General features: G+C 42.7%; 1 protein-coding gene across 2 annotated transcripts in view; it reads left to right on the top strand.

The window, feature by feature from the left end:
- Nucleotides 1-23,349, top strand: part of Scyl2 (SCY1 like pseudokinase 2) — a 55,596-nt gene that overhangs the window by 26,119 nt on the left and 6,128 nt on the right. For both annotated transcript variants that reach the window (XM_051139828.1, XM_051139827.1), the window contains exons 5-14: nt 6,404-6,553; nt 7,299-7,520; nt 8,257-8,373; nt 9,091-9,216; nt 10,439-10,615; nt 13,367-13,489; nt 14,590-14,703; nt 18,167-18,299; nt 18,979-19,097; nt 22,465-22,565. In XM_051139828.1, the coding sequence (XP_050995785.1) occupies nt 6,404-6,553; nt 7,299-7,520; nt 8,257-8,373; nt 9,091-9,216; nt 10,439-10,615; nt 13,367-13,489; nt 14,590-14,703; nt 18,167-18,299; nt 18,979-19,097; nt 22,465-22,565 (1,382 nt within the window). The remainder of the gene's footprint in view (nt 1-6,403; nt 6,554-7,298; nt 7,521-8,256; nt 8,374-9,090; nt 9,217-10,438; nt 10,616-13,366; nt 13,490-14,589; nt 14,704-18,166; nt 18,300-18,978; nt 19,098-22,464; nt 22,566-23,349) is intronic.

The following is a 23,349-nucleotide window of genomic DNA, read 5'->3' as shown; positions in this document are numbered from 1 at the left end:
TTATTGTAAGTCTACAAAAGTGATAACATTGGTAACCTATGAGGAGAGTCTCACTTACTGGCTGTTGGATAAGTTTTTTTTCATTCTTTTGAATTATATAAATTAATCTCATAAACAGCTTTAAAAATGTAAATAAAGGTATTTATTAAGAATAAAATATCGCTGGCCATGGTGGCGCAATCAGGAGGCAGAAGCAGGTAGATTGATGTGAGTTTGAGGCCGGCCTGGTCTAGAAAGAGATTCTAGGATAGTGAAGGCTACACAGAGAATCTGTCTTAGAAACAAACAAACAAACAAAAAAAAGGATAAATATCTTTAAGGAAATATAGAATATATTGAGAAGGTTTTTTTTTTTTTTTTTTTTTTTTGGTTTTTCGAGACAGGGTTTCTCTGTGTAGCTCTGGCTGTCCTGGACTTGTGTTGTAGATCAGGCTGGCCTTGAACTCACAGCATTCTGCCTGCCTCTGTGTCCCTGAGTGCTGGGATTACAGGAGCACTCCAGTGCACCTGACTATATATGCCTAATTTTTAAGATTTTCCTTTTTCTGCTTATTAGAGTAATATCTTTAGCACTGTGGACTAATTCACTAGCAAATTCTGAGTTCCTTTGAAATAAATATTACATTATTTTATATATATATATATATATATATATATATATTTTTTTTTTTTTTTTTTTTTTTTTTTTTTTTTTCTTTTAAAGACAAGGTTTCTTTGTTACACAGAGCCCTGGCTATTCTGGACTCTTTTTGTAGACCAGGCTGACCTAAAATTTACTTATTATAATGTTTAGAAACAATTTTGTTTATCATTATTATGTGCCAAGTGGGAAGTGCGTGTCTGCAGAAGTCAGAGGACAACTTGTGGGAGTGGTTTCTCCTACCATGTGTGCTCCGTGAGTGGGTGCTCCTACCGTGTGTGCTCCATGAGTGGGCTCTCCTACCGTGTGTGCTCCATGAGTGGTTTCTCCTACCGTGTGTGCTCCATGAGTGGGTTCTCCTACCGTGTGTGCTCCATGAGTGGGTGCTCCTACCGTGTATGCTCCATGAGTGGGCTCTCCTACCGTGTGTGCTCCATGAGTGGGCTCTCCTATCGTGTGTGCTCCATGAGTGGGCTCTCCTACCGTGTGTGCTCCATGAGTGGGTGCTCCTATCGTGTGTGCTCCATGAGTGGGCTCTCCTACCGTGTGTGCTCCATGAGTGGGTGCTCCTATCGTGTGTGCTCCATGAGTGGGCTCTCCTACTGTGTGTGCTCCATGAGTGGGCTCTCCTACCGTGTGTGCTCCAGGAGTGGGTTCTCCTACCGTGTGTGCTCCATGAGTGGGCTCTCCTACCGTGTGTGCTCCATGAGTGGGTTCTCCTACCGTTTGTGCTCCATGAGTGGGTTCTCCTACCGTGTGTGCTCCATGAGTGGGTTCTCCTACCGTGTGTGCTCCATGAGTGGGTTCTCCTACTGTGTGTGCTCCATGAGTGGGTTCTCCTACTGTGTGTGCTCCATGAGTGGGTGCTCCTACCGTGTGTGCTCCATGAGTGGGCTCTCCTACCGTGTGTGCTCCGTGAGTGGGTGCTCCTACCGTGTGTGCTCCATGAGTGGGCTCTCCTACCGTGTGTGCTCCATGAGTGGGTTCTCCTACCGTGTATGCTCCATGAGTGGGCTCTCCTACCGTGTGTGCTCCATGAGTGGGTGCTCCTATCGTGTGTGCTCCATGAGTGGGCTCTCCTATCGTGTGTGCTCCATGAGTGGGCTCTCCTACCGTGTGTGCTCCATGAGTGGGTGCTCCTATCGTGTGTGCTCCATGAGTGGGCTCTCCTACTGTGTGTGCTCCATGAGTGGGCTCTCCTACCGTGTGTGCTCCATGAGTGGGTTCTCCTACCGTGTGTGCTCCATGAGTGGGCTCTCCTACCGTGTGTGCTCCATGAGTGGGTTCTCCTACTGTTTGTGCTCCATGAGTGGGTTCTCCTACCGTATGTGCTCCATGAGTGGGCTCTCCTACCGTGTGTGCTCCATGAGTGGGCTCTCCTACCGTGTGTGCTCCATGAGTGGGTTCTCCTACCGTATGTGCTCCATGAGTGGGTTCTCCTACGTGTATGCTCATGAGTGGCGCTCTCCTAACCGTGTGTGCTCCATGAGTGGGTGCTCCTATCGTGTGTGCTCCATGAGTGGGCTCTCCTATCGTGTGTGCTCCATGAGTGGGCTCTCCTACCGTGTGTGCTCCATGAGTGGGCTCTCCTACCGTGTGTGCTCCATGAGTGGGTTCTCCTACTGTGTGTGCTCCATGAGTGGGTTCTCCTACTGTGTGTGCTCCATGAGTGGGCTCTCCTACTGTGTGTGCTCCTACCATGGGTGCTCCATGAGTGGGCTCTCCTACTGTGTGTGCTCCTACCATGGGTGCTCCATGAGTGGAGCTCAGCTCTTCAGGTTTGGCAGCAAACGCCTTTACCTGACGAACCAGCACGTTCCCTTTTGTTGTACTTTTTATGTACTTTATTTGGGTTTCTTATACTCTCCCTCCCTCTTCCTCCCCAATCCCTTCCAACACCCCAATACCAGGTAGGAGAGAAAGGTTAGTGGGAAGAGAGGGCATAGTTCTCTTTAGCTGCTTCCTGCTGGTTAGGGCCTTCCGGTTCCTTGGGGCAAATCTAATCTTTGTGTCAGCGTGTCTCCAGTTTCTCATCCAACTGTATCAACAGTAACCAGGAGCACCAGGGTGTGTGTGGGGGGGGGGGGGGAACAGCAGCAGCCTTCTTTTTTCTTGGAGTCCCCATCTCCTTCTTGGCTCTGATATTTATACCCTCTCAGAGTCCCCAGAATTTGCTATCCAGAGCTAGCGAAGATCACGCCCCTCTCAGAGCCTGCACGAGGCAAATAGTATACTGCTGTGGACAACTAAAACAGCCTCATATCCCACACTTGGGACTCAAACTGAAACATATTTGCATAATATAACTGAGTTTAAAGAAACTAAACTCCCACTGCATCACCTTGTGTACTTTGTCCTTTCTTGCATGGGCTTTTGGTGTACATCCAGAACGTAAGAGCTGATGCCCTGAACTGCCCCGCTGCCTAAGGTTTTGCTGCTCTCAGGTCTTGAATCCATTTTGCGGGGTCGATTTGTTTGTTTTATTGTCCCTTGTGTAGGCCTTTCACATGCTCAGTACGTGTTCTGCCACTGAGCTACATTTCCTTCCTTGAGTTCATTTCTGTCAGCGGCACAGAGGTCCAACTTCCTTCTTTCGTAGATGGTTTTACTTCTCTCAGCACTGTTTATTAAGAAGCCTGATACCTCCAGCCTCCCCCATTGAATGGTTTTAGTGCCACCATACAGTTTTTTTTGGACTACATGAGGCTATTTCTAGGTTTTTCATTCTGTCTCATTGGTCTGTCTGTATGCCAGTACCACCACCATTTTGATTGCTGTTGTTTTGGAAGGCAGCTATGCTCACCACAATACCACCAACGCAGACTGATTGCTGCTGTTTTGTAGTAAGCAATTAGATTGCTTTCCCAAGCTGTAAAATCGTTTAAAAGATTAATAGATAGTTAAAATAAAAATTTAAAAAATTGAAGCTGGGGAGAAGGCTGAGATCAGAGCACCCACTGTGCAAGCGTGAGGACCTGCGTTTGGGCTCCCTGCACTCATTTAAGAAACTGCATGTGCGCATGCCTGCGAGCCCAGCTCTGTGGAATAGGGCAGAGAACTATAGTACAGTACATGATGTCCTCCTCTGAACCCACACATGCATGCAAATACCACCTTCACACACGTGTACTCATGCCTACAAAAAACAGACCCCATATACATCTACAGACATGCCACCAGTGTGCATCTTAGAGTTCACAGGCTACAAGACTGGCTTTGTTTGTTAGTTGTGTTGGCTACAAGACTGGCTTTTCTGTTTGTTAGTTTGTTTTTGTTTTTCAAGACAGGGCTTCTCTGTTTTGGCCTTGGCTGTCCTGGACTTGCTTTGCAGACCAGTCTGGCCTGGAACTCACGGAGATCTGCCTGCCTCTATCTCCTGATTACTGGGATTAAAGGTGTGTGTTATCACTGCCACCTGGCAAGACTGGCATTTTAACTAAAGGATGTGGGACATGATCTCTGTATATAAATATAAAAATACTAACTCACTTGCCTAAATATACAGGAAATATGTAGCTTGGTTTCTTGTGAAGTTAAGGAAACTTCTGGATTTGAAAAACTTTGTACCCTTTCAAGTTATGTTTGGGAATAGTATTTTGAAAATGCACAATTTTACAAAGTTTATTAGCATATCTTAACTATGTAACAATGGGCTTAGTTGCGACATTTTCCACACATTTGTAATGTGTCTTGACCCTGAGCTTCCGTTATTCTCTCCCTGGGGCCCCACTCCATCCTGGCCCTCCTCATTTTTTTTTTTTTTTTTTTTTTTAAAGATAAGGTTTCTCTGCGTAATAGAGCAGGCTGGCCTCAAACTCACAGTGATCCACTTGCCTCTGCCTCTGCCTCCCAAGTACTGAGATTAAAGGCAAACACCACTATACCTGGTTCCCTCCTCTTTTTTTTTTTTTTTTAACATTATGGGTGTTTTGCCTACTTCTGACCAAACTGACGCTGTACTAATCAGTGAACATAAGCAAAGTGGTTTAGCAGACAGTTCGGCAGGTTTGTCATGGCTGTTTAACAGAACAACAGCATTATCTTCCCTACGAAGGCCTACAGCCTCCTCAGCCCTAGGCCTCTGACCAGATTTACAGTATGTGAATTTCTTCCTGTGGAGTGAGTGGGTCTCAATTCCAGTCATAAAGTGATAGGTTACCTCCATAGCAGACTTGCCCCTGTTGCACCAGTATACCTCTTCTCTGGCAGGTTGGCAGGCCACAGCGGAGACCACTGATAACCATTTTCCCCTAGCAGCTTGCATGGTACCTCATGAGCTGACCAGCAGGTAGGAAGCTTCCAGTTAGGTACCAGCTTGATGTCTCTGTGTCCTTGATCAGATGTGTGTTGTGTACAGTTAAGTTCTGGTGGGCAGTCAGCAATGGCAGTTACTTATATTTTGGGGGCCTCCTTGACCAGGACCTTAAAGGAAGATAATCTACTCCAGGCTGTGGGATCTTATATGATTACCTATGGCTTTTGGGAACAGTTAGAAATGCTAATGTTATGTGACCTTAATGGGTTCAGTTGTATAGAGGGAAGGTCTTGGAAGCCAAAGAAATGCTTCAGATTTCACCCTGAGAGGAAGGAGGTTTGGAAAGGAAAGCGAGTGGTCTGGGTTGACTGCACTGATACACGGTAGGAAGGTAAGAGCAGAAGCCAAAAGGTGTCATAGGCGTGCCTGCCACGGTGACCCTGGCTGGAGACAGTAGTGGCCCAGAGCTGGGAAGGTGGAAAACTGGATCATATTCTAGGTATGTTTTGAAGTGAAAGTAAGATGATTTGCATACATATGCATATGTATTTTATTTGTTTATGTAGTCCAAGCTGGCCTTTAACTCACCAGAGATCCATCTGCCTCAGTTTCCAGAGTACTAGGGCTATGGGGTTAATGGCATGTACAGCTATGGCTGGCTGATTGGCTAAATTAAAAAAACAAACAAAATCGGAATAATTCAAAGGCTTTTGTTCTTATCAAATAGAAAACAAAATAATTGTTATCTGGTAGGGAAATCATTATAGGAGAAATGGACTAAATTTGGAGTAGAAACTCAGTGTCGGATTTCTCTGGTATCCGGATGCTTACAAGAGAATGAGGGGCAGAGAAGGTGGTCAGTAAGGAAGGCTGGACTTAGAGCAGTGGGCGCAGTCAGCAGCTGAGTTGTGGCACTGAGAGCTCTTAAGAGAGAGAGCGAAGGACGAGAGATATCTTGGGACAGAAATGAGGAGCCAGGAAAAGGGACTAGAAAAGCAGTGACCAGTAGAGTTTGAGGAAAGCCAGGGACAGAGGTTTCTTGGAAGTCAGAGAGCAATTATTGCCATATCCCACTTCTTCCTGGTACAGGTGTCCTGTTTTGTTTGCCACATTCCACTGCCTTTGGCAGGACAGATAGGAAATTAGCATTTGTTAATTCAGTGTGACAGTAAGTGGACATTAAATACGTAAAAAGTATGCATAGTGCTTACTACTTAGAAAACTTGCATTTTAAATATCAAGTGTTCCTGCACAAAAATATTATCTTAACTCAATGATAATTCTCACTTTCAAGCTCTGGAAATGGATAAATTATACAGCAGAAATCTCTCTCCTTTCTGTTATAAAAAGGAACTTCTTAATAACTGTACTTCAGTTTCTGTTACAAGATTTCCCCTCTTAGTTTGATTGCCAGCTGACTTGTAAAAATTCTTACTAGGAGAACCAGCAGCTGTTCTGTTCAATATAAAAAGACATTTTTTTTCCAAGAGTAATTTTTTCATTTCCAGGTTTCTGAAGGACTGTCATTTTTGCATAGCAGTGTGAAAATGGTTCATGGAAATGTCACTCCTGAAAACATAATTTTGAATAAAAGTGGAGCCTGGAAAATAATGGGGTTTGATTTTTGTGTGTCATCAAGCAATCCTTCTGAGCAAGAGGTAATGATGGTTTTAATGTTTGGATTTTTAAAATCATGGAAATCTATGATTGTATCTGCAGCAGACTAGAAGATGTCAGGTAGCCTGGCACAGTGTGAGGTTCAGGCATGGTGCTCCAGTGTGTCTGACTGGAAAGAGGAACCCTGGTGTCCACTGTGCCTGACAGTGTTCTTCGGGTGACTAATTCTGTAGATGTCTTGAGAAAAGAGTCCCAGAGAAAATTAAGCAACTTAGTTAAACAGGAATTTCTTTCTTAGAAATCCAAACACACAAGCTTCTTTTGTGACCCTCTAACAGCATTGCTCCTGCCTGTGAGAATGTGAGGTCTTCCTCAGAGACCACAGGGACAGGAGCAGTGATAATGTGCTGATATTTATTAACTTTGAAATTTGGTTGAATTTGTTCTTTGACAATTTCATAAATCATATAATACATTCTACTTATTTCCCCCACCCCTTTTATTTTCTAAGCTCTTCCATACATTTACTTATTTAATAACAATTTTTTTTTTTTTAATTTTTGAAGCAGGGTGTCTAACCCTGGCTGTCCTGGGACTCACTATGTGGACCAGGCTGGCCTTAAACTCACAAAGATCCACCTGCCTCCTCGTCCCACATGCTGGAACTAAAGGTGTGCACTACCATGCCTGGCTAGGTCAATACAAATTTAAAGGTAGCTGTGGCCTGTGATGTTTTGCTGTTTCTTGAGATTCTAACCTTGTCATCCCCTTTCTGTCTTCTTATAGCCTAAGTTTCCTTGTAAAGAGTGGGACCCAAATTTACCATCATTGTGTCTTCCAAATCCGGAGTACTTGGCTCCTGAGTACATCCTCTCCGTGAGCTGCGAGACAGCCAGTGACATGTACTCCTTAGGTGCTGTTATGTATGCTGTGTTTAATAAAGGGAAACCGATATTTGAAGTCAACAAGCAGGATATTTACAAGAGTTTCAGCAGGCAACTGGATCAGGTATTTGCTTATCAGCACTGGTTTACATTCTGCTGGGTTCTCTAAACTGTAGACAGAAAATTCTTCTTAAAAACAGTGCTTTTTTTTTTTTTTTTTAAAGAACATCATGTATTCGTGCAAGGTATTTGGTCGTATTTACCCCTTTCCTTCCTGTAACTCCTCCCACATCCACCCCCTATCTTCCCAAATGCCCCCCACAACTTACAGTTTTTGTTTGATTTTTAATAATCCATCAAGTTTAGTTTGCACTGTCCATACACTCAAGAGTGTATGCTTACCCACTGGAGTGTCACTGGCATGCCGGGGACCACATCGTCACCTGGCAGCCATCAGCTGTCCGAGCTCCTCAGTGAGGGGTGGGTCTTAGGAGCAGCCCTTCTCCCCCATGCTGGAGGCTGACTGGCTTGGTCTGTGCATTCTTGGCAGGCAGTCACAGCTGCAACATTCCTTATAGAAATGAGTAACTTCATTCAAGTTTGTGTAAGATCAGTTCAGTAGAAATAGGTTCTGTAGTAATGATTACGACAGTTACTACAACTTTTATCCTGGCGTTTACTAGAGTGGCTAAACTACTGCCCATCTTACTTCAGAAGTGGAAATGCTCGGAGTATTAAAGACGCTTTTAGTTATGCTGAAAGAGTTAGTATTTGTGCAGGCAGCAGACAGCCTGAGCAGAAAGGCTTCATAGCTGTTCTGGCTGTGTCATGCTCACTTACGTCTTTGCTCTTTTGAGTAGCTGAGTCGTTTAGGATGCAGTTCTCTTACAAGTGTACCTGAGGAGGTCCGTGAGCACGTGAAGATGCTGCTAAACGTGACTCCAGCTGTGAGGCCTGATGCCGATCAAATGACAAAAGTGAGTACAGCTAGGTTTTTGATCAGATGATGGAACAAAAAAATAAAATAAAAAAATAAACAAGGTAAAATAGACGAAACTCCTATAATGCATAGTTTTGTTCTTAGATGCTATCTGTGCTATTGAATGAATTCAGCTTTTAGCATTAAATAGCTAAGTAATTTACGTACGTAGTTATGAAGAAAATTAAGATTTCAAATAAATAGAGATCCTGATAATCACAGTCAGAAGGCAGACACTCTGGATGTCCAGAAAACTCAACAGTGTTGTTCATAATAGCTAGTACTCATCATGTCTTCAGGGCACTTTATTTTTAGATATTTTATTTGTTTGTTTTTAATGGTGCATTTGCATGTGTCCGTGGAGGTGTTTGAGTACACAAGTTTCCTGATGCTTTTGCTGGGAATTTAACTCATGTCTTCTAGAAGAGCAGCCAGTGCTCTTAGCCACTGAGCCATCTTACCAGCCCCAACTTTGAAGCTGTTTTAATTTTCAGCATTTTATAAATAATGCTAGGGCTCAGCTAATCTACATGTGCTGCTGATTTGAACTTGAAAAATTAATTTCTTATTTGGGTTTTTCTAATTGTAATTTTTGTTTAATGTAATGTTTAGAATACTGCTGAATGTTTTTGAATGCTTTTCATCTTGTAGTAGTTTTAGATATTAGTAATTTTAACTGATTATCTATTAAAATAATTTATTCTTGTACTTTTAGATTCCTTTCTTTGATGATGTTGGTGCAGTAACACTTCAATATTTTGATACCTTATTCCAAAGAGATAATCTCCAGAAATCACAGTTCTTCAAGGGATTGCCAAAGGTTCTGCCGAAGCTGCCCAAGGTTTGTTACCGTGTCATGGTGTCAGGAGGTTTTAGTTAAATGTTTACTTGGACTTACCGTAAACCTCTCTTTCAAAGAAGTAAGACAGCTTTACCTGAGGCACGTAAATGATACTAACTGCTGCAGACTGAAGCCAAAGCTTAGGCCTGGTGCAAAATAAATAGTATTTAAAACCTGAGGATGCTACCCGCATTAAGGCTGCCTGGGCTGGACAAAACAGCCATGGTGCAGCTCACTACCTCTTTAGAGTTAAGGGACACATTGGCGCTGCTGCAAACCTTCCAGGTCCTTTACTAAACAGTGAATGTAAAGTCGTATTAAGAGTGTTGGTGAGGCTGGGTCTGGGGGCACATCCTTTGCTTTAATCCCGCACTTGAGAGACAGGGGCAGGAGGACTTCTGAGTGCTAGGCTAGCCAGGTTATACAGTGAGACCCCACCCTAGGAACAGAAGCAGTGAGTGCTAGAGAAGGAACTAGTTGTAAAGCTAGTAGTTCCTGACTGAAGTCATCTCCAAAGCTTCTCTAGTCACGGCCATTGTCTGTCCGTGTGTGTGTGTGTGTGTGTCTGTGTGTGTGTGTGTGTGTGTGTGTGTGTGTGCCTGTGCCTGTGTGTGTGTGTCTGTCTCCCACCCCCCCGCTTTACTGAAGGTGGTCTGGAGAAAGAACAGAAAGCAAAAATATTGTCATTCCTCCCAAGGCCCTTACAGTAAACATAGTATGGTTGCTACCTATGACTTAGCGATTAGAAAGTCAGGACAGGGCTGGAGAGATGGCTCAGAGGTTAAGAGCACTGTCTGCTCTTCCAAAGGTCATGAGTTCAATTCCCAGCAACCACATGGTGGCTCCCAACCATCTATAATGAGATCTGGTGCCCTGTTCTGGCCTGCAAGCAGAATACTGTATACATAATAAATAAATCTTAAAAAAAAAAAAAAAAAAAGAAAGAAAGTCAGGACAATGCTTTAGTTAGGAGGTAGGCACCATAAGTATAACAGGATTAAGAGGAGACGCGCTGTCAGCGAACACTGGCTGGAGATTGCTAGGGTGGAGTGATTGTGAGCCTGCGCTGTTTGTCTTGATGGAACTAGCAACAGAGTTTTATTTTTCTCTAGAAAATATTTCAGTTTCAGCCATGAACTTTATGGTCACTTTACACTTTAGGGTAAATATTGAAGTTCTGAAATACATTTTGTTTTTATAAATGTTTCATTTTTCCTTGCAGCGTGTCATTGTGCAGAGGATTTTGCCCTGTTTGACCTCAGAATTTGTAAACCCTGACATGGTACCATTTGTTTTGCCTAATGTTTTGCTGATTGCTGAGGAGTGCACCAAAGAAGAATATGTCAAATTAATTCTACCTGAACTCGGTCCTGTATTTAAACAGCAGGAGCCCATCCAGGTATGTCTGTGATACTTGTGGATAGTTACATGGTTATTGTGATGACTACTGCCACTTAGAACAAAGCAGTGACTGTTTTGAGCTTTTAAAAATTGAGTAAGTTGGGCCTAGAGAAATGGCTTAGTGCTTATGAGCACTGGCTGCCCTTGCAGAGGACCTGGCTCAATTTCTAGCACCCATGTGGTGTCTCACAACCATCTGTAACTCCTGTCCTAGGGGAGCCAACTCTGGACTCCAGCAACCAGGCACAGACATACACATTTAGGCAAAGCACCCATACACATCAAATAAAAATAAATAAAAAATTTAAATGTTTAAAAAATTGTGATAAGTATATTAGATTTTGTTTTCACTAGACAGAAAGCTACTTTTATACATTTGAATCATTGCTAAAACTATAATTAAACTTAGCAGATGAATGTGGCTTTTCATAAGTCATTGTCTTAGAAAGTAAATTGCAATCACATTTTGCTTGTGTTACATGGTTTGTAATTGAAAGATAGCAGATTGGAAAAAAGCCAGTTTTAGATATTTTTATTTGGCTTACTATTCTTCTAGTAGTTTATACATGATTTATGTCAGTTGTTTCTATTTTCTTGCTAATTCTTTCCTTAAAAGAGAAAATGTGTAAAATATCATGGTACTAATGTATATACGTGTGCATGTGAAAATACAAATTATATGTATAGGTATAATGCATATGTATCTAATGTGTATGTGTAAGTGAGATGCAGTATATAGATTCGGTTACGGTGTACAGGAACTGTGGGGCTGCACATCTTGACTTGAATCTGGGTGTGTCTCCTCCTTTCTAGAATTATGCGTCAGTCATTGTCATCTGAATGCTACTTACTGCTAGCCACATTTCTAAAGCAGAGTTGTCCTCGAATACTAAATACCATTGGGTGTTTTTTCTCCTGGATGACAGTAGCTCATTAGTCCGCTGTTAACTGTCTGGTGTAATGGCTTTGTGAGTCTTTGTTCCCTTGAAAATTGACTTTAGTTTTTTGATTTAAAATGTAGCATATAAGATGTTAAATATCATTATGACACTTTCAAGTAACGTGTGCTTGAGTGATTCTCCTCCTGTCTCTTTCTTCCCCCCGTTATCCATAATTCCTACCCCACCTTTTTTTTTTTAAGCAAGGCCTCACCATGCAGCCCTGCCTCTGCCTCCCCAGTTCTGGGACTAAAGGCATGCGCCTCCAAGCATGCTGCCAACTTCTGTGGCTTCTCCCCCAGTTTCTTTCCTTGAAGCGGGGAATATAGAAGGCAGTTCGTGGGGCGAGGAGTGTTCCTACTAACCAGGACGGGGCTACAAGCTTGAAAGCAGGGCTCCCTGACAGTTGTCAGAGCGTCAAGGGGAAAAGTTGGTGGCATCGCATGTCACCTAACTTGTTCATCAGTCCTGATGGAATCCCAGTACACGTATGATCCCAGTTCTTATTTGACCCTGTTCTTTTTATGATGGTGAATTATGACTGTTGGCCTGATGCTCCATAGAATCACCTGAGAAGTCTCACATGTCATTATCTGGTCTTGATTGTCCTGTGGCTGTGCGTGTAAGGGCTTTTCTTAGTTAGATGAGTTGAGGTGGGAAGCCCCGCCCTGAACTTGGGCCACAGCGACTCTTTCATGCTGTGGCCTGTACTGAAGAGAGGAGCGAGCTGAGCACTAAGTGAGCATTCCCTGTGTGGGTGTGACGAGCTGCCTCAAGTTCCTGCTGCCTTGACTTTGATACCACATTGGACTCACCTGAACTGTGAGCCATACAAACCCTGTCTCGTTTAAGTTGCTTTTGTCATGGTATTTTACAGAAAATTGCATAGTATTCAACAGGAAATGAAACTAAGGTGCTTTGTACTCACTTTCCTCATTTTTTTTTTTCCAGCTAATAAACCCTCTTGAAATGTTTTAATTGAGCATTGACAAAACTTAAGTATTCTGGGGCTTGGAGAGGTGGCTCAGCAGTTCAGAGTGTTGGTTGCTCTTGCAGAGGCGCTGGGTTTGATTCCCAGCACAACCAACTGTAACTCCAGTTCCAGGAATTCCAGTGCCCCCTTCTAGCTTCCATGTAGTGCACAGATATAATAGCTGGCAAAACACTCATACATATAAAAAGTAAATAGTTAAAAAAAAATTCACCTAAAGCCAGGCGTGGTTGCACATGCCTTTAATCCCAGCACTTGGGGAGGTAGAGGCAGGCGGATCTCTGAGTTTGAGGCCAGCCTGGTCCAGGACAGTCAAAGCTACATGGAGAAATCCCATCTTGAAAGAAATTTTTTTTCTTACAATTTAGATATACAGATGTAGCTAGGAAAAAAAAATATTAGGAACAATTAAAAATGTTTATGTCTAGAACTTTTCCCCTCATACATCTTTTCATTTGTTTACTTTCATAGAAGCCGAGTGATAAAATTCCCTCCTTAAGACATCTAACTTTGCTTCTCCTTGGCTTTTATTCTTTTTAAATGCAGTAGCTTTCTGGATAGTTGGAACTTGTAGGGTAGTCATGTGTTTCTGTACATATGGTTAGTCTTAATTTAAATGATTGTAGTTTAATTTAAGTAAGAACAGTTTAAGTTCTGCTACAGAAAAGTAAGAGACGTATGTGTTTTTGTCTTCCATGCCTTCAGGCTAGCAACATGGTGAGTGTCAAAATACATAACTTACTCTTCCGAAAAGACTTTAAAATTTGGCATATTTCCTAAAGATTGTAGATCTTAATACATCTTCTCATTCCTCACCTAGATTTTATTAATTTTTCTACAAAAAATGGATTTGCTGTTAACCAAAACCCCGCCTGATGAGATAAAGAACAGTGTCCTACCAATGGTCTACAGAGCCCTGGAGGCTCCTTCCATCCAGATCCAGGTGCAGTGTCTGCTTTGCTTTCCTCCACGAGGGCTGGGAAGCCACGAGGCTTTAGATCCAAATCTTAACATTCTATTTGCAGCTCAGTAGCAGTGCGTGTATCTCTAGACTTACACTGCTGACTCCCGCTCAGCTGTGTGCTGACTGCCAGTGAAAGAGTATATGTTCCAGGGGCTGTACAGAGGGCTCAGAGCTAAACCAGGTGCTGTGTGTTTATATGGAAATGCTCTTGCTGTGTAGCCCAGGCTAGCCTCAGATTCACAGCGCTCCACCTGCTTTTACCTCCCAATGCTAGGAGTAAAACTGTAAGCCACTGCACCTGGTAGGTGTTGCTCTAACAGGGAACACAAGCTTGGTTCCCTGCACCATGGTGGGCTGCTCACAACTGCCTGTAACTCAGCTCTAAGCTCTCTAGTACCTTGCTCTGGACTCCCCTGCCCCTGCATCCACACAGGCATAGACTCACATCCAGGCACGCATACAGAATTCAAAAAGGAGTGGAGTCCTGTGTGGTAGCACACACTTATAATCCCGGCACTGAGGGATAGAGGCAGGAAGGCCAGGAATTCAAGACTAGCCTGGGCTACACCACAGCCTGTCTCAAAAAAACACTGTGTTGGGATTGTAGGTTTGTAGTGTCTTGTATATATCTGCTTCTGAGATATATTTCTGTCTTGAATTTTCCCCCTGTAGTTAAATCCTGGGGTAAGTGGGTTAGAGCACCCAGCTCTACTTTGCAACTCTCCCTGTGTAATTAGGGTGCTGGCCTGTAATCCTAGTACTTAGGCAAAAGCAGGAGGGTTGCAAGTTTGAGGCCAGCCTGTGCTACATAAAGACCTTGTCTCCTGGGAAAACAAAAAGTGCAGAACTAGTTGTAATTGCAAACCCTTGAAACACTACCACAGGCCCCGTGTAGCGATGCCATTGTCAACGAATTATAAATGTTCTTTTTTATTTTTATTTTTCAAAAATGTTGTTGCAAAGACCAAATAATGTAAAACATCTGGAAGTTTGTTTTATACTGTGACAAATTAGCTGAGTGTGGGAGAGGAAGGTCGAACGCCTTTCCTTAAGACTGATCAGATTTGTTTTTTCAATAGGAGCTCTGTCTAAACATCATTCCAACTTTTGCAAATCTTATAGACTACCCGTCCATGAAAAATGCTTTGATTCCAAGAATTAAAAATGCCTGCTTACAGACATCTTCCCTGGCTGTAAGTAGTTACACGCTAATGCTTGCCTCTTACTGCTTAGTAGTGGACACATTTTCCTATTGGGAAATAACTCTTGTATAGTTTACTTATGTAATTTATTGTAGTTGTAGGTAACTCATTTATAGTAGTATACGTTTTTTCATATAACTTATCTATTTTACATGTATTTGCTTTGTGCGTGTGTGCGTGCACATGTTTGAGTGCACTAGTGTGCATGTGGTGTGTGGGAGTTCGTTCTCTCCTTCCACTGTGTGGTTCCAGGGTTCGAACTCACACGTCAGTTTGATAGCTCCTTTACCTGCTGAGCCGTCTTTTCAGCCGTTTATGAAACTTATTTATTTACTTTACATCCCAATCGTAGCCCCCTCCCTTTTCTCCTCCTGGTCCTACCCTCTTTCCCTCTTCCCTCTATCCCCCCTCCCCTGCCCATCAGAAGAGGGGAGGCACCTCCCAACCCCAATCCCAATAGATAAAGTTGTATTGGGACTGAACACATCTTCTACCATGGTGGCTTGGTGAGGCAGCCCTGACAGGAACAAGTGATTGAAAAGCATGCAACAGAGTCCTTGTCAGAAACAGCCCTTGCTCCCCTTACTAGGCGACCTGCATGAAGACCAAGCTGCCCATTGGATACATATGTGTAGGGGGCCTAAGTCCAGTCTTTGCATGGTCCTTGGTTGGTGTTTCAGTCTCTGCGAGCCCCGCTAGGCCCAGATTAGTTGGCTCTGCTGGTGTTCTTGTGGAGCTCCTGTCCCCTCCAGGTCCTTGTGTCCTCCCCTTACTCTTCCACAAGGCCCTCTGGTTGTGAGCCTCATCATCTATTTCCAAGTGCTCTTCGGCAGAGCCTCGCCGAGGACAGCTGTGCTAGGCTCCCATCTGCAAGCATAGCAGAGTGTCGGGTTGGCTCTCTGGTGTGGGTCTCAGGTGGGGCCATGCACTGGTTGGACATTCCCTCAATCTCTGCTCTGTCTTCATCCATGCACATCTTCTAAGCAGGATAAATTTTGGGTTCAAGTTCAGAAGCCAAAACCATACAATAGAAAAATGATAGCATCTTTAACAAGTGGTGCTGGTCTAACTGGATGTCTACATGTAGAAAAATGCAAGTAGATCCATATTTATCACCCTGCACAAACCTCAATTCCAAGTGGTTCAAAGACTTCAATGTAAAACCAGATACACTAAATCTATTAGAAAAGAAAGTGGGGATCAGCTCTGAACTCATTGGCAGAGGAGGCAATTTCCTGAACACCAACAGCCCAGGCTCTAAAATCAACAATTAATATCTGGGACCTCTTGAAACTGAAAAGCTTCTGTAAGGCAAAGAATGCTGTCAATAGAACAGAACACCAGCCTACAGATTAGGAAAAGATCTTCACCAACCCTACATCTGACAGAGGGCTAATACCCAAAATATATAAAGAACTTAAGAAATTAAACATCAACAAACCAACTAATCCAATTAAAAAATGAGGTACAGAGCTAAACAGAGAATTCTCAATAGAGGAATCTCGAATGGCTGAGAAACACTTAAAGACAGGTTCAACATCCTTAGTCATCAGAAAATGCAAATCAAAAGAACCCTGAGATTCCGTCTTCCACCCGTCAGAATGGCTAAGACCAAAAACTCTAAGTAACAGCACATGCTGTCGAAGATGTGGAAAAAGGGGAACACTCCTCCATTGCTGGTGGAGGTGCAAACTTATACAACCATTTTGGAAATCAATCTGGCACTTTCTCAGAAACTTGGGAATAGTGCTACCTCAAGACCTAGCTATACCACTCCTGGATATATACCCATTTTAGATGTAATTTTTTAATGCTCCTAGCTTACCTTTGTGTGGCAGATAGGACTTTCTTTGTTGTATTTATAGACATATTCTCTAGGGTCTGGCAATATTAATTATGAATTGCCTAAAACAAATCATCCATTAAAATTGCCTGAAGATGAAGAAAAATAGTACATAGCTAGATAAAATGTTTCAAGAGACATTTGTGATTTATCTAATATCTTAAACATCATAAAGGAAAATAAAATTAAACTAGTGCTTTAAATATATATCTGGCAGATGGCATTAGTTCTTTATTATAATAAACTGATTCTGAGAACAGGTTAAACTTCCAGATAGTATTTTGAATTTGCGATATTCTATGCTTAAATTTCAGAAAACAGTTGTTCATATTTTTCAGAAATGGAAAAATTTCCATTTTCTTGTACAAATATTAATGGAATTACTTTCTGCTTAGTTTTTTTTAGACTGGAGTTTTATTGACACATGGTTTAATTAATACTATGGACATGACTTAAACGTACTCTTTTTGGGGGGTAGGGAACAACTTGGTACTCAAAATTGAATCCATGGTCTTAAATATGCTGGAAAAGCTTTCCCACTGAACTATATTCCTGCCTTCCCCCCTTTTTTGACTTCAGGTTCTGTTTTTAAAGGAGCCCAGGCTGAAGCTAACCTTGAACTTGCTATATAGCCTGACATTTGTTTTCTTGACCTTCCGTTTCTACCCTCCAAGTGCTGGGCTCTAAGTGTGCATCACCATGCTGAGCCCCAGCCCACTTGTTACTTAGGACATGGTCTTACTGAGTTACCCATGCTGACCTTGAGCTTGCTCTCTAGTCCAGGCAAGCTTTGAGCTTAAGAGCTTCCTACTCCCATCTCCTGAGTAACTGAATTTCAGTCCTGTGCCAACAGGCCTGGCCAGCCTAAAGTATTCTGTCATATAAATCCTATTTAAGGGGCCAGGGATGGCTTGGTGGGTAAAAGTGCATGCTGCCAAGCCTGATCACCTGATTTGATCCCCACAGTCTGCTTGCTAGAAGAAGAGAGGCTACTGTGGCAAGTTAGCTTTGACTTTCACATGCGTGTTGTGGATGAGCACCGCCACCCGCAGCTAGTCAATCAATAAACATAATAAATTCCAGCCATATCTAGGGTATGATGTGTATCAAAAGTTGAATGAATTAAGAAATGTAAAAGCTTGGAAATGTTGGACTCTAGTAAGTACATTAAAGATGTGTTTAGAAATGTTTAATATTACTAGTGAACACATAAAAGCTTCTAATGTCCTGATACAAACTGGAGGCTGGGATTGTCGCTCAGCGACAGCCTGGTTAATGCGTGCAATGCCCCCGAGGCATGCGATAGCTCCATAGAAGTGAATGAGCGAATGTGAGAATGAATGCTACAGGGTTGAAGCTGTTCTCTGTCTTTACCTACTGGTAGCTCAGTGAAGCAGTCTGCAGTTCTTTCTGTAATATGTTAGGAAAGTCAGTAAATGAATGAATTTCTTATGTTAATAAAGCCATGCTTTATAGACTCTACTTTAGTAAACCTATTTTTATTGAGATTTTTGCTGTGTCTATTTGAAGACTAAATTTATACTACGTATTTCGCTTTACATTGTAAGAACTTTACATGACAAAGTGACGTGTAATTTATCTCCTTTACAGGTTCGTGTGAACTCCCTGGTCTGTTTGGGGAAGATTCTGGAGTACTTGGATAAGTGGTTTGTACTTGATGATATCCTGCCCTTCTTACAACAGATTCCCTCCAAGGAACCCGCAGTCCTCATGGGAATCTTAGGTAGCTGGAGACTTACTGTCGTCTTGATTTTATGTAGTAGCTGTGTAATAAAATGTTCACTCTATAAAACCATTGCACTTTATTTTTACGTATGTGGCATTATGCAGTTGTAGAATGACAAGATAAATGCCACCGTGCAACTTTTCTCTAATAACAAGGGAAGTAGACTCTTGGCACTTACAGGCTAGAAGGTTTCCAGGGTGGGCTGAGTGGGGAGGGGTGGTAAAACCTCCATTGATGTCCTGGTGTAAAGCACAAGAGGCTGCTGTGCTGAGTTTTACCTGCAGAGGAAGTGAATGAAAGTGTAGACTCTGTTCTCTACTGAACCTCTATTTAAATGTCTTGAAATAGATGCTCCAAATTAAAGTATGTGGTCTAAAATAGACAGTTTCAGGGTAAGGGGTTACTCTGTAACCTGATTGCTGGATTATAGTAACCACACCGTTAGTTTTGTCATTACGTGTGCTCTTAAATAAAAAGAGCCCAGGGTAAAATATGCCACAGTAGTTACAAGCCTGCACGGCTAATGCACCTGAAGGCATGGAGGCCCACATGGAAGACAATATCCTCATTCTCAGAAGAGGAAATCTGCACCACACCAGTTTCCAAAAGACTTGCTACAGAGACAGTATTTTCATGGGTGTTAATTTCTAAAGCTTATTATATTATTTTCTGTCAGGAATTTATAAATGTACTTTTACTCATAAGAAGTTGGGAATTACCAAAGAGCAGCTGGCTGGGAAAGTACTGCCTCATCTCATCCCCCTGAGCATTGAAAACAACCTCAACCTCAATCAGGTGAGAACATTTTATGTATATTTACTTTCTTTCCCTATTTCCTATGTGCATTATGTGCTTTTATTATATTACAAATGTAGGTGGCCAAAACAAGTAAAGGATGCCACAGAGTTACTTAAGGTTGTGGAGTAGGACAGACCTTAAAGGCCTCCCTGGAGGAGGATGAGCAGGATGCTGGAAGGCATTAAGGTTGCTTCTATTTTAAATTCGGGGCTGCATGTTGATACGAGCACAGTCAGAAACTGTGTGGACATTATTGTTACATAACAGATGACCATCAGTTGAGTGTTTTAGTATTTTTAAGCAATCTTACATTTTCTACACCAGGCTTAGCTTGGTTTTGAATTTGTTACTCAATGCCTTTCTTACCCCGCTGTAACCAAGACTTGAGTCTCATTTGAAAATCCACCTGGGACTCTGGGTGTGGTGGCCTACGCCTTTAATCCCAGCACTTGGGAGGCAGAGGCAGGCAGATCACTGTGAGTTTGAGACCAGCCTGGTCTACAAAGCGAGTCCAGGACAGCCAAGGCTATACAGAGAAACCCTGTCTCGAAAAACAAAAACAACAACAAAAAAAGAAAGTTCAAGGGGACTCAACGACTTCTTAGTCTGATTAAGTGGTTGTTGGCAGGAACTTAGCTCTTGTTGGGCTGTTGGGCTGAGGGTCTTAGTCTTAGCTGTGTGTTTGCCAGATGTTGCTGTCAATTCTGTGCACAGAGTTCTCTTTCTTGCTAGCCAGACTGAAGGCACAGTGTCTTTTTATGTAATAGAGGAGGTATGATACCTGTACCTTTGCCATATTCGGCCGTTTTAAAGCAAGTGTGTGTCTTACCTATACTCAACTATGGGGGAGTACACAGTGACATAAACAGTAGAAACAAGGAGATGATTGGGAGTGTGTTTAAGAGCCTGCCTGCCACAGAGAAGGAATAACTCATTGACAGGGCGTAATGAAAGGAGATAAGGTGGTAATGGAGGACTTAAATATCTATCTGCTTTAGAGTAAGTATTTAATTTTGAAGATGTAGTAAGTGAGCAAAGGGGATATGTGTGTTCAAATATTATTACAGAATCATCTCTCTGCCTGCCTTTTGCTGTAGTTACCACAGCTGTGTGTGCACCGATAGCGTGGCCAGTACAGTCTCGAGGCTGAGTGCTCTGCTTGTTCTTCGCTGGAACCCCCGGTGGGGGGAGGGGAAGATCAAAGAACACAGAACCTGGTGTCTAATGAAACATGAAAAAGGCTGAGAAGTTACTGTTTCGTGAGGATCAGTGGTAGACAGGCAGGGAAGATTTTAGTTAGCGTGGAGAAGTAAGTCACAGCAGTGATGAAAGAAGAGCTGGGGAGAGGAAGGCTTGGGCGTTGACAGAGTGCTGAGCAGGCAGAGTTGGGAAGGTGAGGAAGTGTGTAGTTAATTACCCCTACATTTCTTTTGAAGTAGTAAGGTAAGCCTTTGAAACTTTGTTCCTAGTCTAATGCTTTCTTTTAACTTGGGTGTCAGGGTAGGGTTGGCACATTCCAGGCAGTTGAAGAAGAGGAGAAATAGCACAATGTCCCTAAAACAGTTTTCAACTTGTTGTCATTTTCTGTGTCTGATTTATGGTATTTTAAAACATTTCTGGGGAACTGAAGAGATGGCTCAGTGCTTAAGAGCACTTACTGCTCTGTAGAGGACCTGGATTGTTTCCTAGCACCCATATGGGATGGATCCAGGGGCTCTGGTGCCCTTTTGACCTCAGGCATGTATGCACGTGAGGTGTACATACATGATATGCCCATGGTATACATACATATATACAGGCAAAACAGTCATGAACATAGAATAGAGTAAATTTGATGATCCCAGGTGCCTATTTTATGATACATAGTTCTGTTTAAAATGCTACTCTCTCCAGCTTTACAATTTGGGAGACCTATTTTCATCTGTGGAAGCCATTTGAGTCCTACCTTTTGTTATTTCCTTGGGTCTCGATAGATATAACCTGTGTTTCTATTTATTTTATGATAAGACTTGGTAACTCCAGGCTGCCCTCTCCTGTCAGTTGTGGAAAGAGTCTACTTGTATAGGCAGCTAACTGCTGCAAGCCATCATATTTCATTAATCATGGAAGTGTTCTTAAAAATGACATTCCAAAACAGACAGCCAAAGTGCACCTTGCAGGCAGACCTTCCAGAGCCAGCAGATCAGTTTCTGGACAAGCTCTGTGAGAAAGGCGAGCAAGACACAGAAGGTCTCTACCGAGTGCTCTGTCCATACCTGTTTGGTAACCTCTGGCGTATGCTGCCGGACACCAGAATAGAGTCCACACCGAGTGCACGGGTGGGAGGCAGCCAAGAGATGGCAGCGGACGCCTCCCAGGTGATGACAGGGTTTTAAGTATTAGTTGCCATGGATAAGTTTAGTCTCTGCCTCATTTGAGCTGTGGACATAACTTTTTGTTACCTGCTATACCTAGTTTTAAGTAAGCCCACTTAGCAGAAAGTCAGTCCTGGTAAACGTAAATAAATACACTGTCTGTCACTCCTAAGGTGAAGAAGTAGCTGCTGGTAGGCATGGCAGAGGCGGGGTGTGCAGGGAAGGAGGGGAGGCATAGCGTGGAGTCTGCCATGGAAGCTGTTTACTGTCCTGTGAGTTTCTGTGGCTCGCTGAGTCCATTGTCCTTATCCACAAACATAGAAATCTTAATACATTCGTTTGAAGAGTTATAAAGGCTGAAAACATTATAACGCGTGTGTACACATGCTTGTAAGATTTATGGAGTGGAGGAAAGCTGTTTCTAGTTTTTGTAACATATGGTGTCATTCACATAAATTGTTTATAATAACTAGGAAGTACTGTATGACTGAAGTTTAATGAAAATTTAATGTACATTAAATTATAGTATTACATTACTTTATGAACTTCCATTATCAAAATTGAATTATGAACATTTAATGTATCTATCATTCCAGAAAACAAAGTTTATTTTAGCCAATCATTGTTTTTTATGAACAAATAAGAATGTCTAAGCATTATTAAATGAACTTTTTCCTAGCTGGCAAAAGTTACTGATGTGTGACTCCCACTACTAAGCTTACTTAAAACCTCTGAATAGTAGCTGTTAGATAAATAAAGACGTGACACTCCCTCAGACATGTTTTCCAGAACGTAAAAGATTTGTAAGCCACATGCCACTGAATGGACTAAGTGCGTTGCTCTGGCAGTCCAAGGTTATGTGCACTGCCTCACCGTGCCTTTGCTGTGTGCATGAGTCCTGCTTCCCGGGAGAAGGGGGGCTGTGGGGATTAATTTACTGATTGTCTTAACTGACTACTTGAGCTGCGAAGGCCCTTTGTCCTCACCATATCCGTCTCTCACTGTGCCAGTTCAGTTCCTTCATTGCCGTCATAAAGGAGATGCTGAGCAGACTGGAGTCTGAACACAAGACCAAGCTGGAGCAGCTGCACATAATGCAGGAGCAGCAGAGGTGAGCGGGCTGCACGCGCGCAAGCGGTCAGTGCGGTCACGGCCGCTCGTGACGCGCTTCCTGCAGCACTGAATAGGAAGGTTGATGGGTTTTTCTCATTTGATCGTATAGGGAGCATTTTAAACTTTTCCAACAGGTTAGTAAGTTGAAATCTGTTAGGATATTGTCAAAAATAGTGCAGATACGGAATAGGATGTGATCTTAGTATTTTATCTACATGAGGAAAACTTTGTTTCTGAGGAAATCTGTTGTCAGCGTCAGCCATTGCCATTGTCAGCTCTGGCTGCTGAACACCAAGAACAAAGACAAAGGTCTTATGGGATCTGTGAACCCCTAGTGCTACTGTTTGTTCATCTTGTCTCTAGCCCCAGGGATACGTAAGCATGTAGTACTTCAGTGTTTAGCAAAACACTGGCGTTCAAAAGAAGACTAAGATGGAAATTCTTCACTGAAAGTACTATTTTATTCATGTCAAAGGTTTGCTATGTTATTTTTGACCCAGTGCAAAACACATGAGTTTAGGATGCCCCGGGAGGCATCTGAAAGTCAGAGAACTTGTATGACTCGTGAGTAAGGTCCCCAAACAGAGGATCTGTATGTAGCTCTATCCCACTTTAAGGTCAAGGCGTACAGGGAAGAACACCGTGTCTGTGTTGTAGACAGCTTGAGGTTGGATGCATTGATGCCATAAAATTATTGTTTGAAATGTATTTTAGGTGGAAACCATTCGTGCTTGTTGCTGGGCACACATGAAACATGAGTCTTGCCATTAAGTTATACCTTC

This window comes from Acomys russatus, chromosome 31 (genome assembly GCF_903995435.1).
Source record: "Acomys russatus chromosome 31, mAcoRus1.1, whole genome shotgun sequence".
Classification (NCBI taxonomy): domain Eukaryota; kingdom Metazoa; phylum Chordata; class Mammalia; order Rodentia; family Muridae; genus Acomys; species Acomys russatus.
This window is presented reverse-complemented; position numbering and strand designations above follow the sequence as displayed.